This window comes from Podarcis cretensis (genome assembly GCF_951804945.1).
Source record: "Podarcis cretensis genome assembly, chromosome: 7".
Classification (NCBI taxonomy): domain Eukaryota; kingdom Metazoa; phylum Chordata; class Lepidosauria; order Squamata; family Lacertidae; genus Podarcis; species Podarcis cretensis.
Window position 1 is genome coordinate 7,836,804 of NC_137176.1, and position 14,132 is coordinate 7,850,935.

Here is a 14,132-nt window from a genome sequence, read left to right on the forward strand (position 1 = left end):
TGTATTAACTTATGGTCTGTGTGTGTGGTTTGGGAGCTGCATGGTCAGGGAAAAAACAATGTTATCCAGGGTTGTAAAAACTGCAAAGAGAATAATTGGGTGTACTCTCTCCACCTTAGATCGAATCTATGCTCCAGGTGCCATAAGAAAGCTACAGAGATAGCGCAGGATAGTGCGCACCCCGGAAATGATCTCTTTCAGCTTCCGCCTTCTGGAAGAAGGTACAGGGTTATAAAGATTAGGACTAGACGCCTGAGACACAGTTTCTATTCAAATGCGATTTTGGTTTTAAATGCAGTATAAGGTAGTCTCTATGGGAGCATATTGTATTTAATTATGGGGTATCAGAGTTTTTAGGGGGCTAACCAGGCTGTGATAGCTGGGATAGCAGACTTGTTGGTTTCTGAATGTCTGATGAAGATTTTCAATTTCGTTGTTCTGTATGGGACAATGACAATAAAGATTATCGTATCGTATCGTACCTCTAGATACGCACACCTCTTGCATATCTTTCAGGATGCGAACGCAGCAAACCAGGAAGTATTTTTCCAGGTTTCACCACATGCGCATGCGCAGAAACACTCTACGCACCGCACGCATGCACAGAAATGGCACCTCTGATTGCACATTCCTCTGGATGCGGCTGGAACTCCGGAACGGATCCTGTTCGCAACCGGAAGTACCACTGTACTCGGCAAAAAAAAAGGCAATAGCAAAGATGGATATAATGCACAAAGAAGTTTTTGGATGCCAACATGATTCAATTCACTGATTTAATAAAAAGAATCTTTAAAGAATATTTAGGAATTTAGGAATAAAAGGAAACATCTTGGCAGAATTAGACTGATCCCTGTATTGTATAAATGTAAGTTTGTAGGGAAGTAAAAAGAAATTATATAAGAAATATGTAACTGTGCGGTATAAAGTAATGGATAGACAAAGTTAAGTGAGATTAATTGGAAGTCAGTGTTAAATTTATTCTCTACAAGTTTTATAATTGTGTTCAATAACAGGAGTATATATGAAGATAATTATATTAATCTTCTTATATCTTATAGTGTGCTGGTTTGTTTGATTCTTCTGTTACTTGTTTGTTTGATTCTATGTTTACTTGTATGGACATCTGTTTTTCATAATTGTATTTATTTTAAATTAATAAAGATATTTTTTTTAAAAAAATGAAATGAAATGAAAGCAGGCTTGCAAGTGTGAATTTCACCCACCTCATCATCATTTAACTGTAGAACATACAAGAGCCAGGGAATCTCAGCCAGTTTCCTTAATTCAGTCTCTAAATTGTGCACAGCTGTTGAGAGCAGTTCTTCATGAGGCGATTCTAACTGCTGCAGAAACAAATCACAAAATGTTACTGGGACTGTGTCCTTTAAAAGGGGAGCATCTAATTTCCCAACATTTACTATTAAATAGATGTGCCATATGTACTACAATTTTTATTTTTTAAATTGCAATTGGATGCCATTTTGAATAAGATGGAGACTGCACCTTTCAAAATTGCACTGATTTTCCGTTTCTTATTATTCCCAACCAATGCTGGGCACATGTGCTGTAAACTACTGATTACATGTGTTGTCAGGAGCAACTGGAGCCACCACACAGATGAAGAAATGAGGCGCTGAGATAACACAAAAAAATATACTGAAGTTCTGCTCCAAAAGTGCCCAGTCCTCCAAGTTTATTTATTTATTTATTACGGTATCTATTTATTTGAGCTATAAATACACTTCTCAATCACAGGCATTTCTAAGCAATGTACATAAAACTTTCAAAAAGCATGCAATGGCTAAAATCAATTAGAATTAATCATACAAACGAAGAGGTTCCTTAAAATTCCTGCTAAAATTTAGTAAAGTCTCTGTCCAGTGCCTGAATTTGAACAGGGAGAAAAAGTTCACTTACCAAAGGAGCTCTTCCTACTAGCAAGGATTTGGTTTCATCATGCAGAGCCTTCATGTTGACAGCGACTTCCAGGGCAGTGTTTCTGGTAAGGCTCTGTGGGAAGAAAACCAAGGAGCACATTTACTCGTAAACAGTTTATAATAGTTGAAAAATCAAATAAACGCAGCTGGCTTTTCCTTTCCAAATCTTAACAGGGTCCTGAACTCTTTTGACCACGTTTGTTGAAAGGCTGTGTTGAAATACAGTGGTACCTCGGGGTACGAACTTAATTCGTTCCAGAGATCCGTTCTTAACCAGAAACCGTTCTTAACCTGAGGTACCACTTTAGCTAAAGGGGACTCCCACTGCCACTGTGCTACTGGCGAACAATTTCTGTTCTCATCCTGAGGTAAAGTTCTTAACCCAAGGCACTACTTCCAGGTTAGCATAGTCTGTAACCCAAAGTGTTTGTAACCCGAGGTGTTTGCAACCTGAGATGTTTGTAACCCAAGGTACCACTATAATGTAAGAAGGTCGGCAGTTCGAATCCCCGTGACGGGGTGAGCTCCCGTTGCTTGGTCCCAGCTCCTGCCAACCTAGCAGTTTGAAAGCACATCAAAGTGCAAGTACATAAATAGGTACCACTCCAGCGGGAAGGTAAACGGTGTTTCCGTGAGCTGCTCTGGTTCACCAGAAGCAGCTTAGTCATGACCCAGAAGCTGTCTGCGGACAAACACCGGCTCCCTCGGCCTATGGAGCGAGATGAGCGTGCAACCCCAGAGTCGTTCACGACTGGACCTAATGGTCAGGGGTACCTTTACCTTTTTCAATGCTGTATTAAGGGTCAGGAAGGGAATCTCCTCCAGGACTGGGGAGGTTTATGCAGTGCCTGTTTTGGGATCACCTGCTGCCGTCATGTTGTGCTACTTGCTCTGCAAGCGTCTTTGTTCTCTACTTGTGCCACTGAGAAAGATAGATCACGGGGAACCTTTTCCCCCCTTGTCAGCTGCCTGACACAGTCCTAAAGTCAACGGCCTCAGTAATCCATTCTCAGTACAGTGGTACCTCGGGTTAAGTACTTAATTCGTTCCGGAGGTCCGTTCTTAACCTGAAACTGTTCTTGACCTGAAGCACCACTTTAGCTAATGGGACCTCCTCCTGCCGCCGCGCTGCCAGAGCACAATTTCTGTTCTCATCCTGAAGCAAAGTTCTTAACCTGAAGCACTATTTCTGGGTTAGCGGAGTCTGTAACCTGAAGCGTATGTAACCTGAAGCGTATGTAACCTGAGATACCACTGTACCCGAAAATGATACGTGACAGGATCATTCCTCCACAGCCAGAATTCCAATCAAACTTGAGGTGCAGCGTGCAGATAGAGAGTATTTAAAACATTATACATAACAAGGCTTCATTTCAGATTGATCAGCCATCATAAAGATGCATTTGGTTAAAAACAGGCACCCCCAACCTGCGGCCCTCCAGATTTTTTGGCCTACAACTCCCATGAGCCCTAGCTAACAGGACCAGTGGTCAGGGATAATGGGAACTGTAGTCCAAAAACATCTGGAGGGCCGGAGGTTGGGGGTGCCTGGTTTAAAACATTCCCCTGTGCAGGTGTTGTAGCTTTCCCCCATTAAAAAAAAACCTGAATGGCTTGCAAGAATGCAGCCAACCATGTCCTCCCTTGACCATTGCCCCCTCGAGGCTTATTAAACTTTGCATGGGGAGGGAGAGGGGACGCAGGTGGCGCTGTGGGTTAAAGCCTCAGCGCCTAGGACTTGCCGATCGAAAGGTCGGCGGTTCGAATCCCTGCGGCGGGGTGCGCTCCCGCTGCTCAGTCCCAGCGCCTGCCAACCTAGCAGTTCGAAAGCACCTCCGGGTGCAAGTAGATAAATAGGGACCGCTTACCAGCGGGAAGGTAAACGGCGTTTCCGTGTGCGGCTCTGGCTCTGGCTCTGGCTCTGGCCAGAGCAGCGATGTCACACTGGCCACGTGACCCGGAAGTGTCTCCGGACAGCGCTGGCCCCTGGCCTCTTAAGTGAGATGGGCGCACAACCCCAGAGTCTGTCAAGACTGGCCCGTACGGGCAGGGGTACCTTTACCTTTACCTTTATGGGGAGGGAGGCAGGACCTGATATGTCTACAGGGTGATCAATACACATCAATCGGCAGGAGGGAATGGCCCAAGCTATCCTGAAAGAGGTGGTGATTCAGTGATTCCGGAAAAAGCCTAAAGGAGGCCCATTAGTTCATGACATCTATTGCCCAGTTGCAAATACCCCCATTTTGGAGAAAGGTTGTGCGAAATTTGCAGGTATTCTTGGATGAAACAGGCTACCTTCACCCATTCCGGTAGAGGCTCAGGGCTGCTTGTGGGACTGAATCTTCCTTGGTCGCCCTGATGAATGGCCTTTATTACAGAAGAATGGGGAAGTGTGATGCCATCCTTGCAAGAGAGGTTAAAAATAATGCGGGCGGTTTCCCTCGGCTATGTCCGAAGCAAGCGGTTGGTCCTCTGCATGGAGAAGACGGCGAAATGCTCTTGGGTGTCAGAGAGAAGGGGGAACTACTCAACCCCTACTTTGACCTTGTCTTCACCCAAAAGAAAAACAATGTCTAAACTGGTGATGACATAATAAGAGGTTGAATGTCCATCTGTCATGGATGCTTTAACTGAGATTCCTGCAGTGCAGGGGGAACTCTGCAATTCAATGACCTTGCTATTCTTACTTAATTTGTTGGTAGCTTTCAATACCGTCAACCATAGTATCCTCCTGAACAGACTCTGAGTGATGGGTATTGGGGACACGGTTTTTAATAATAATAATAATAATAATAATAATAATAATAATAATAATAATTTATTTGTATCCCACCCATCTGGCTGGGTTTCCCCAGCCACTCTGGGCGGCTTCCAACAAAGATTAAAAATACATTAAAACTTATTTTCTATCCTATCTCCAGGGTTAGTTTCAGAGAATAGCACTGGGTGGTGATTTCTCAGCTCCCTTGCAGTTGTGCTGTGGAATGCCACAGGGTCCCATCCTGCCCCCATTGCCATTTAGCATGTACATGAGAAGGTCATGAGGAGATCTGGGACAAGTATGTTGAGGAAAGGGCAGTCTGCAGGTCCATTCTGCACCATGTTGTAACTGGGCCTTAGGGGTGATGACACCTAACTTTCGGAACTCCCTTTTGCGATGTATCAGACAAGTGCCATCTTGTTTTGAGGCAATTGCTGAAGACTTTCCCTCACAAGCCTTCTAAGTGTAGCTGTTGCTATTGGATTTGAAATGGATTATATATACGTACACCTTGTTCTGCACGTAATCATTGTTTTAATTGTTTTTGTAATGGATGGTTTTTGTTTTAAAACTGTTTTTATATAGGGAAGTGTTTCATATATGTATTGACTGTGTTGTAAATACAGTGGTACCTCGGGTTAAATACTTAATTCGTTCCAGAGGTCCTTCTTAACCTGAAACTGTTCTTAACCTGAAGCACCACTTTAGCTAATGGGGCCTCCCGCTGCTGCTGCTGCACCGCCAGAGAACAATTTCTGTTCTCATCCTGAAGCAAATTTCTTAACCCAAGGTACTATTTCTGGGTTAGCGGAGTCTGTAACATGAAGCGTATGTAACCTGAAGCGTATATAACCTGAGGTACCACTGTAACTTCAAAACACCTCATAGGAAGCAAACGACAAATGAAATAAATAACAAAATAATCATATTCAACTAGCACCATAGATTTCCTTTACCTCCGAAAAACTTGGACTGGCTTTGTTTAACGCATGAGAGCATGCATTTACTGCGTGAGCCAGTTCTTGTTCCAACAAGCTGTGTATCTTTGCAGCTTCACAGATTCTGCAACAAATGTTGTGGGTGGAAAAAGAGAAAGGAAATGAGAAAAGCATTCTGTGTCGATAAACAGCTGCCCAAACAGGAAGAAAAGAGATACAGGTCACTCGCAACCAGGGCAGAGGTTCCGTTCCAGGGAAGCCACATAGGCATAAAAACATGACAGAGGGACAAACTGGGTAAGCAAAATTTTCAGAATCAGTCCACTGACATGATATTTCAGCACAATATTTGGTCTAAGTTACGGCACATTAGATGCAAAGACATTGTCAGACCTGCATCTTGTCAAATTTAAGGCCTCGCGAAGAAAGCAAGGCTAAGGTACCTGCTAATCAGTTCCTCTGCAGCCTGAGAAGATGACTGGATCTGCAAAGTCTCCTCTTCAGTGGCCAGTTCCACAGCCTGTTGAGGGTACAAAGGGGATCTCAGGATCGGTTTGCAGGAATCACACTTCTGTTTGTCTTCCCAGGATTTCAGCGTGCTCTCAAAGGCCTGTTCAGAATCGGGGAAGTTGTTTGACATGAATACCGATACTTCAATGTAGGATCGTTATGCACAATAATTCATACCACACTTCACTATTAATTTTTACAATGAAAACTAATGCCAAAAATAAGCTTAATATTTGTGTCTGTAATGGGGGGGGGGGGACATACAATCCCTGGTGAAAAACCAAGCACAAACACAAAATACTACAGAGTACTGCTGTATAGTAAAAACTGCACGTGTGTGTGTGTGTGTGTGCGTGCGCGTGCACACACACACACACACACACACATGTGAATGTACACGTGAGGCTGGCTGGATGTTTACCTTCTCCATTAAAAAGATTAAGGTATTTGAAGCACTAACCTTATTTTTGCATGTTACTTATGTTTCTTAATGTACAGAAAAATCAAATTCCTCACAAAGGGATTTATACTGGAGACAGTAGGTGGTATTCAATGAGACCCCCAGGTATATTTAAATTCAAATAATAATAACAACAACAACAACAACAACAACAACAACAACAACAACAACAACAACAACAACAACAACATTGAAGGTAATAGACATGACAACAACAACAACAACAACAACAACAACAACAACAACATTGAAGGTAATAGACATGACTAACAGGTTTATTCCCTTCAGTGAGTCTACCCTAGGTGGGACTTGAAGGCAACCCATTATATATTAGACAAAATATCCTTTCTATCACCTACCCTGTCTCGGGTTAGCATCTGTGCTCTGTTTTTATGCACAATTTTAATAATTCCTGGAGGTTGGATCCATGCCTCTCCATCCACCTGCACAGGGACTCCTTCGTCTCCAAGTATGGTGATCTTTACCGACCGGCACTGGAAGAGAGTAAATGGATTTTAATGAAGGGTGATTTCATCAAAATGTCAACCTGCAGACTCCTTCCGCCCCTCCCCCCCCTTTTCATATACCGTAGAACTATGGGAAATGTTATTGAAGGAAGGGGAGGGGAAACTGCTAAGGCGCATGCACCATCAGCGACCAGTGCTGCTCAGAGAATGCGCTGCCCGGAGAGGGAATTCAGGTGTGAGGACACCAACAGCAGTGGAGATCAAACAGTGTAAATAAACCATTTATCATAAATGCACCATAGTCTCCGCTGTCCCTCCTTCGAAGGACAGCGAACCCTAGGTAAGCTCCTGGAACACCAGAATATCAAACCACTCTGAGATTGTTCATGATGATTCCCAAAAAGAAGTGTGGTTATTAACAGCTGTGCATCCAGGTACAACTCATGGGCAAAATGATGGACTCAAGGGCATCCTGATCAAATTTGCAGATGACACCAAACTGGGAGGGGTGGCTAACACCCCAGAGGACAGGATCACACTTCAAAACAACCTTGACAGATTAGAGAACTGGGCCAAAACAAACAAGATGAATTTTAACAGAGAGAAATGTAAAGTATTGCACTTGGGCAATAAAAATGAGAGGCACAAATACAAGATGGGTGACACCTGGCTTGAGAGCAGTACATGTGAAAAGGATCTAGGAGTCTTGGTTGACCACAAACTTGACATGAGCCAACAGTGTGACGCAGCAGCTAAAAAAGCCAATGCAATTCTGGGCTGCATCAATAGGAGTATAGCATCTAGATCAAGGGAAGTAATAGTGCCACTGTATTCTGCTCTGGTCAGACCTCACCTGGAGTACTGTGTCCAGTTCTGGGCACCACAGTTCAAGAAGGACACTGACAAACTGGAACGTGTCCAGAGGAGGGCAACCAAAATGGTCAAAGGCCTGGAAACGATGCCTTATGAGGAACGGCTAAGGGAGCTGGGCATGTTTAGCCTGGAGAAGAGGAGGTTAAGGGGTGATATGATAGCCATGTTCAAATATATAAAAGGATGTCACATAGAGGAGGGAGAAAGGTTGTTTTCTGCTGCTCCAGAGAAGCGGACACGGAGCAATGGTTCCAAACTACAAGAAAGAAGATTCCACCTAAACATTAGGAAGAACTTCCTGACAGTAAGAGCTGTTTGGCAGTGGAATTTGCTGCCAAGGTGTGTGGTAGAGTCTCCTTCTTTGGAGGTCTTTAAGCAGAGGCTTGACAACCATATGTCAGGAGTGCTCTGATGGTGTTTCCTGCTTGGCAGGGGGTTGGACTCAATGGCCCTTGTGGTCTCTTCCAACTCTATGATTCTATGATTCAAAACGCTACTGCATTTTGGCATTCATGATGGTCAACAAGCTTAAAATGAAAACGCTTGATTCGTGAGTGCTTGAGCACATTCGCGGGCTATGTTTCTTCTCTCCCGGCAGACACACATACCTGGGCTATCCTGTGGTGCTGTAGCTTGATAACACGAGAAACGGCCATCTGCATGCTGCCAAATACCGCAACCACCTCCAAAATCTTATCATCAAATGATGGTGCCCCAAATATCTGGTGGACAGAAAGGAAACACAAGTCTGGACTTACACTTTGATAGAAGCCTAGCAGCAGCTTACAGCTGCTCTTTTGTCTGTTATGCTCTGTAACTCATCGAGGAGGACACCGGAACGGGTGCAATTGAGAAATCACATCATGCGCTCCAGCATATGTGATACGTTAGCATTTAGGACACAATTCAGGTGCACTCTGTTGGGGGCAACCCCCACCCCCACATTCCTTGGGGCACTTTACAGCCATTACCCCCTGCCATTCTAGGGGGATGGACCATCGTAGTCCCTTCCAACCCTACAGTTCCATGATTCCTGACCATCAACAGTTGGGGCAGCCCCTTTGCCCAGTTTTCCTGTGGCTGAAAGAACCCTACTGTTATATATTTTGCAACTTTTTCAATTTTAAAACAGCAAAAGTTCTTACAGTGTGTATATTAGACGCTTAGGGGCTGCCACGCTCCTGTTCACCGACCCGGCCCACCCACCAACCTGGCCAAGCTCTCCTCCCTTTACACCTGACCAACCCTTCCTGCTTTCTTTACACCTCACCTGCCCCTTTGCCTATCCCCCCACAGCTTTCCCCACGCCATACCGTCTTTTAAACGAGGCCGGGGGCACTTCACCATCATTAAGCTGCTCACCTAAGCTGCCTGCAAGGCCTATACAGAGCTTTTCTGGGTTCCTTGCTCATCAGATGAACCACAATGCCAATGCCTAATCTGAACTGACCAACTCCTAGGGGCTAAGGGGTCTTTGGCCCCCTAGTATAATATTTGAGGGGGCTGGGCCTCCCCAAAGTTGATTGTGTCATATGGAGGAGGAGGAGGAGTTTGGATTTGATATCCCGCTTTATCACTACCCTAAGGAGTCTCAAAGCGGCTAACATTCTCCTTTCCCTTCCTCCCCCACAACAAACACTCTGTGAGGTGAGTGGGGCTGAGAGACTTCACAGAAGTGTGACTGGCCCAAGGTCACCCAGCAGCCACATGTGGAGGAGCTGGGAAGCGAACCCGGTTCACCAGATTACGAGTCCACCTCTTTTAACCACTACACCACACTGGCTCTCTGTGATCTCTCTATGATTGATTATGTGGCGTGGGGCTTACCTGCCCCCCCTCCAAATGTTATTCAAGTTGGCCCCCCGTCTGACGCTACACATTTTATTCAAGTCTGGACCAGCAATGCAAATCGAAGACTTGCAGTGCATACAAACAATCATGGGTGTTTCACCCATTAAGTCCCCAAGTCGACTGGGAAAAATGCCAAGCCCAGCAGGCCCCTGGCAGAGCCCCCCATGCCAGCTTCAAGGCCCAGGGCAAGCGTACCCAGCTTCCTTCTCTCCGAAGGGGTCTGCTGCCTGTCATTCTGTCATCACGCTGGGGTTGATGAACTGCAGAGTGACGCAAGCCTTACTATTTTATGCATATATGAAGAAATAACAAATATGTAGGCATTTTAAGAGTTGTTGTTGTTTAGTTGTTTAGTCGTGTCTGACTCTTCGTGACCCCCTGGACCAGAGCACGCCAGGCAGTCCTGTCTTCCACTGCCTCCCGCAGTTTGGTCAAACTCATGCTGGTAGCTTCGAGAACACTGTCCCACCATCTCGTCCTCTGTCGTCCCCTTCTCCTTGTGCCCTCCATCTTTCCCAACATCAGGGTCTTTTCCAGGGAGTCTTCTCTTCTCGTGAGGTGGCCAAAGTATTGGAGCCTTAGCTTCAGGATCTGTCCTTCCAGTTAGCACTCAGGGCTGATTTCTTAAGAATGGAGAGGTTTGATCTTCTTGCAGTCCATGGGACTCTCAAGAGTCTCCTCCATAATTCAAAAGCATCAATTCTTTATGGTCTCCAGCTCTCACTTCCATACATCACTACTGGGAAAACCATAGCTTTAACTATACGGACCTTTGTCGGCAAGGTGATGTCTCTGCTTTTTAAGATGCTGTCTAGGTTTGTCATTGCTTTTCTGGAGATGTCAAACCTGAACATACTGTCAATAGAACCAGCAGAAATCCTGCTTCACAGGACATTGGCGGCAAAAACACTTTTAGAAACAACCCCCCTCACCCTGCTTACATCATCCTCCTTGGTTCCGCCCCAGAAATTAGTCCCCCCAGCGTAGCTTGGGATATTCAAAACAGCTATGCCTTGAAGACTTGGGAGGGGGATGTATTGTCCATCGCACTGAAATGCATAAAAACAACAACTGTATAAATGATCCCTGAAATAATTTGCTGTATCCTTTAATTACATATCGGACCTAAAGGTCATTGAGTTTACGTAGCACAGATTTTCTATACCCATTAAACCGTTTGGTGGGGCAGCGGCTGCACATTGGAACTCCCTGCCTGTTGAAATTAAGCAGGCACCCTCCCTGTATTATTTCGGGTGCCTGGGTATGCAAGGCTACCCATACACTTAGAAACCAGTAGGAGAACACTTCAATCTCCCAGGACATTCTACACAAGATCTCAAAGTAGCTATCTTATTACAAAAGAATTTCAGAAATAGACTGGAAAGAGAAGTTGCTGAATTGCAACTTATTACCAAACTTAAAACCATGGAGAGACCTGGCCTGAATAGAGACGTTGGATTCTTATCTCATTATACATGATAATGAGATTCTTATCTCATTATACATGATAATTTCTTATCTCATTATACATGATTCTTATCTCATTATACATGATAATTTAGCCATCTCACCCCTTGCTTTTTCCTGTAAGACCAATTGCAGTCGTTAACAGTTGTCAACAGGTTTACCATACCCATTAAGTCTATCACCCATTCCCACCACCCTTCTGAGTAATACCCCTCCCCACCCTCTCACTATATATAAGGGTCTGGTGACTTCTGTTTCAGTGTATCTGAAGAAGTGTGCATGCACATGAAAGCTCATACCAATAACAAACTTAGTTGGTCTCTAAGGTGCTACTGGAAGGAGTTTTTTTATTTTGTTTCATACACTTAGAAACGCTGATGTGAATTTTAATCTGTTTTAGTATTTTAACTTGTTGTATGTTCTGATGTATTGTGAATTTTCCCTGAATTTAAGATTTAATCTTTTTTAAAAAATTGCTTTGAGTGCTATTTTTTTTTTCAATCATGAGGTGTAATTTTTTAATGAAATGGATAATAATAAATAATAAATAAATAAAACAAAAGTATGAAGGGACTGAAAGGGACGCGGGTGGCGCTGTGGGTTAAACCACAGAGCCTAGGATTTGCCGATCAGAAGGTTGGCGGTTCAAATCCCCATGACGGAGTGAGCTCCCGTTGCTCGGTCCCTGCTCCTGCCAACCTAGCAGTTCGAAAGCACGTCAAAGTGCAAGTAGATAAATAGGTACCGCTCCAGTGGGAAGGTAAACGGCGTTTCCGTGCGCTGCTCTGGTTCACCAGAAGTGGCTTAGTCATGCTGGCCACATGACCCGGAAGCTGTACGCCGGCTCCCTCGGCCAATAAAGCGAGATGAGCGCTGCAACCCCAGAGTCGGGCACGACTGGACCTAATGGTCAGGGGTCCCTTTACCTTTACCTATGAAGGGACTGGCCTGTTGGGATTGGGGGAGGGGAGGGAGCCTTCTGTTCCTGCAACCCGACTCTGACAGGGATGCAGTTAGGGATATATAAATATTACCTCAAGCTGAACTTTTTGTTCTAAATTCTTGTAGGTCCGTTGCAGTAATTCTTTAGTACCAAGTACACCATACCACATCATGTTCTTTGTCCTGCTTCTAAAAGGAAAAGGAAAAATGATCATGCCCAGACGTATAGTTCACACAATAACCACTGCTAAGATGCAACTTTTAAAAAAAAGATATTACATACATGTTTGCAGAAAATATTTCTATTTAAAATCTTGGTTCTGACTCAATTACCTGCATTTTTCAGGGTGTTCTTCTCGTTTATTATTAAATTCTAATGAAATCTTTGCATCTAATCCAATGCCAAAATAATTGTTCATGACGCACTTCTCTGAATATCCTTCCCTGTAGACAAATGTGCAACTGTATTATAACCTTATCATAGCGATGGTTGATTGCAATGACTGTATGTACAAGTATACAATGACACATTTATAGTTTTTCAACTGATTCTACACTAATTCCCCACATTTCTCTTTCTCTCTCTCTCTCTCTCTCTCACACACACACATGCACACACACACCATGAGACAGCAACAGAATTGTGTGTTACATAAATATTTGGCCATTCCTCCTTCTTCATCTTTTGGGAAGAATACCTTGGGTTTCTGCCATTGGAAAATACATCTTCTTGCATAAGGTGGGGAAACTGATTGTCACTGAACCCACTGCCCACTGCAATCCCCCACGACGACAGAGGTGCTGCAGAGTTGGGGCAGTCCACCGTGAAGGTCTTTTGATTTACACAACTGCTCACGGAACAGATGTGAAGATTCTCTCTCTCTTTTTTTGTCCCTCCATTCCCAACCCCTTCCATTCCTTTCTTGAGGGGAGAGGAGAAAAACAGAGCGTGGATGGCTGCACAGCTTGAGGGGACCTTCTGCTCTTGTTAATCCTGTCTCCCCCCTTGCTCTTAAAACTGTTTTCGGAGGAAAGTGTGTGAAGGAGGAACAAGGTAGCTACAGCTGAAGTTCTAACTCAAGTCCAAAACTCAAGTAGAAGAAGAAGAGAAGAGTTTGGATTTGATATCCCGCCTTTCACTCCCTTTAAGGAGTCTCAAAGCGGCTCACATTCTCCTTTCCCTTCCTCCCCCACAACAAACACTCTGTGAGGTGAGTGGGGCTGAGAGACTTCAAAGAAGTGTGACTGGCCCAAGGTCACCCGGCAGCTGCATGTGGAGGAGCGGAGACGCGAACCCGGTTCCCCAGATTACGAGACTACCGCTCTTAACCACTACACCATACTGGCTCCCAGTAGCACATCACTTATCAGGTCTTCCTGGGACAATGTGAAGATAGAACAGCTGACTACCTACTGACCTCATTTGGGAACTACAATTGTGTAAAAGGTAAAGGTAAAGGGACCCCTGACCATTAGGTCCAGTCGTGCCCGACTCTGGGGTTGCGGCGCTCATCTCGCTTTATTGGCCGAAGGAGTCGGCATACAGCTCCCGGGTCATGTGACCAACATGACTAAGCCGCTTCTGGCGAACCGGAGCAGCGCACGGAAACGCCGTTTACCTTCCCGCAGGAGCGGTACCTATTTATCTACTTGCACTTTGACGTGCTTTCGAATTGCTAGGTTGGCAGGAGCAGGGACCGAACAACGGGAGCTCACCCCGTCACGGGGATTCGAACCGCCGACCTTCTGATCGGCAAGTCCTAGGCTCTGTGGTTTAACCCGCAGCGGCACCCGCATCCCTCTACAATTGTGTAGGTCTGCTGTTTTTATTTTTAAGAAACAATTTTTCACTTAAGAGTTTTGGACTTTTGAATCCATTAAAATCACTCAAACTTTCCTTCGTTCGTGGCATGACTTTCTGGA

General features: G+C 44.7%; 1 protein-coding gene across 1 annotated transcript in view; it reads right to left on the minus strand.

The window, feature by feature from the left end:
- DGKH (diacylglycerol kinase eta) overlaps nucleotides 1–14,132 on the minus strand; it is a 106,667-nt gene that overhangs the window by 22,947 nt on the left and 69,588 nt on the right. The window contains exons 19-27 of the mRNA XM_079983474.1: nucleotides 12,543–12,653; nucleotides 12,302–12,398; nucleotides 10,742–10,849; nucleotides 8,558–8,671; nucleotides 6,969–7,103; nucleotides 6,083–6,249; nucleotides 5,658–5,763; nucleotides 1,918–2,010; nucleotides 1,224–1,343 (exon numbers count right to left, since the gene is read on the minus strand). Of these exons, the coding sequence (XP_079839600.1) occupies nucleotides 1,224–1,343; nucleotides 1,918–2,010; nucleotides 5,658–5,763; nucleotides 6,083–6,249; nucleotides 6,969–7,103; nucleotides 8,558–8,671; nucleotides 10,742–10,849; nucleotides 12,302–12,398; nucleotides 12,543–12,653 (1,051 nt within the window). The remainder of the gene's footprint in view (nucleotides 1–1,223; nucleotides 1,344–1,917; nucleotides 2,011–5,657; nucleotides 5,764–6,082; nucleotides 6,250–6,968; nucleotides 7,104–8,557; nucleotides 8,672–10,741; nucleotides 10,850–12,301; nucleotides 12,399–12,542; nucleotides 12,654–14,132) is intronic.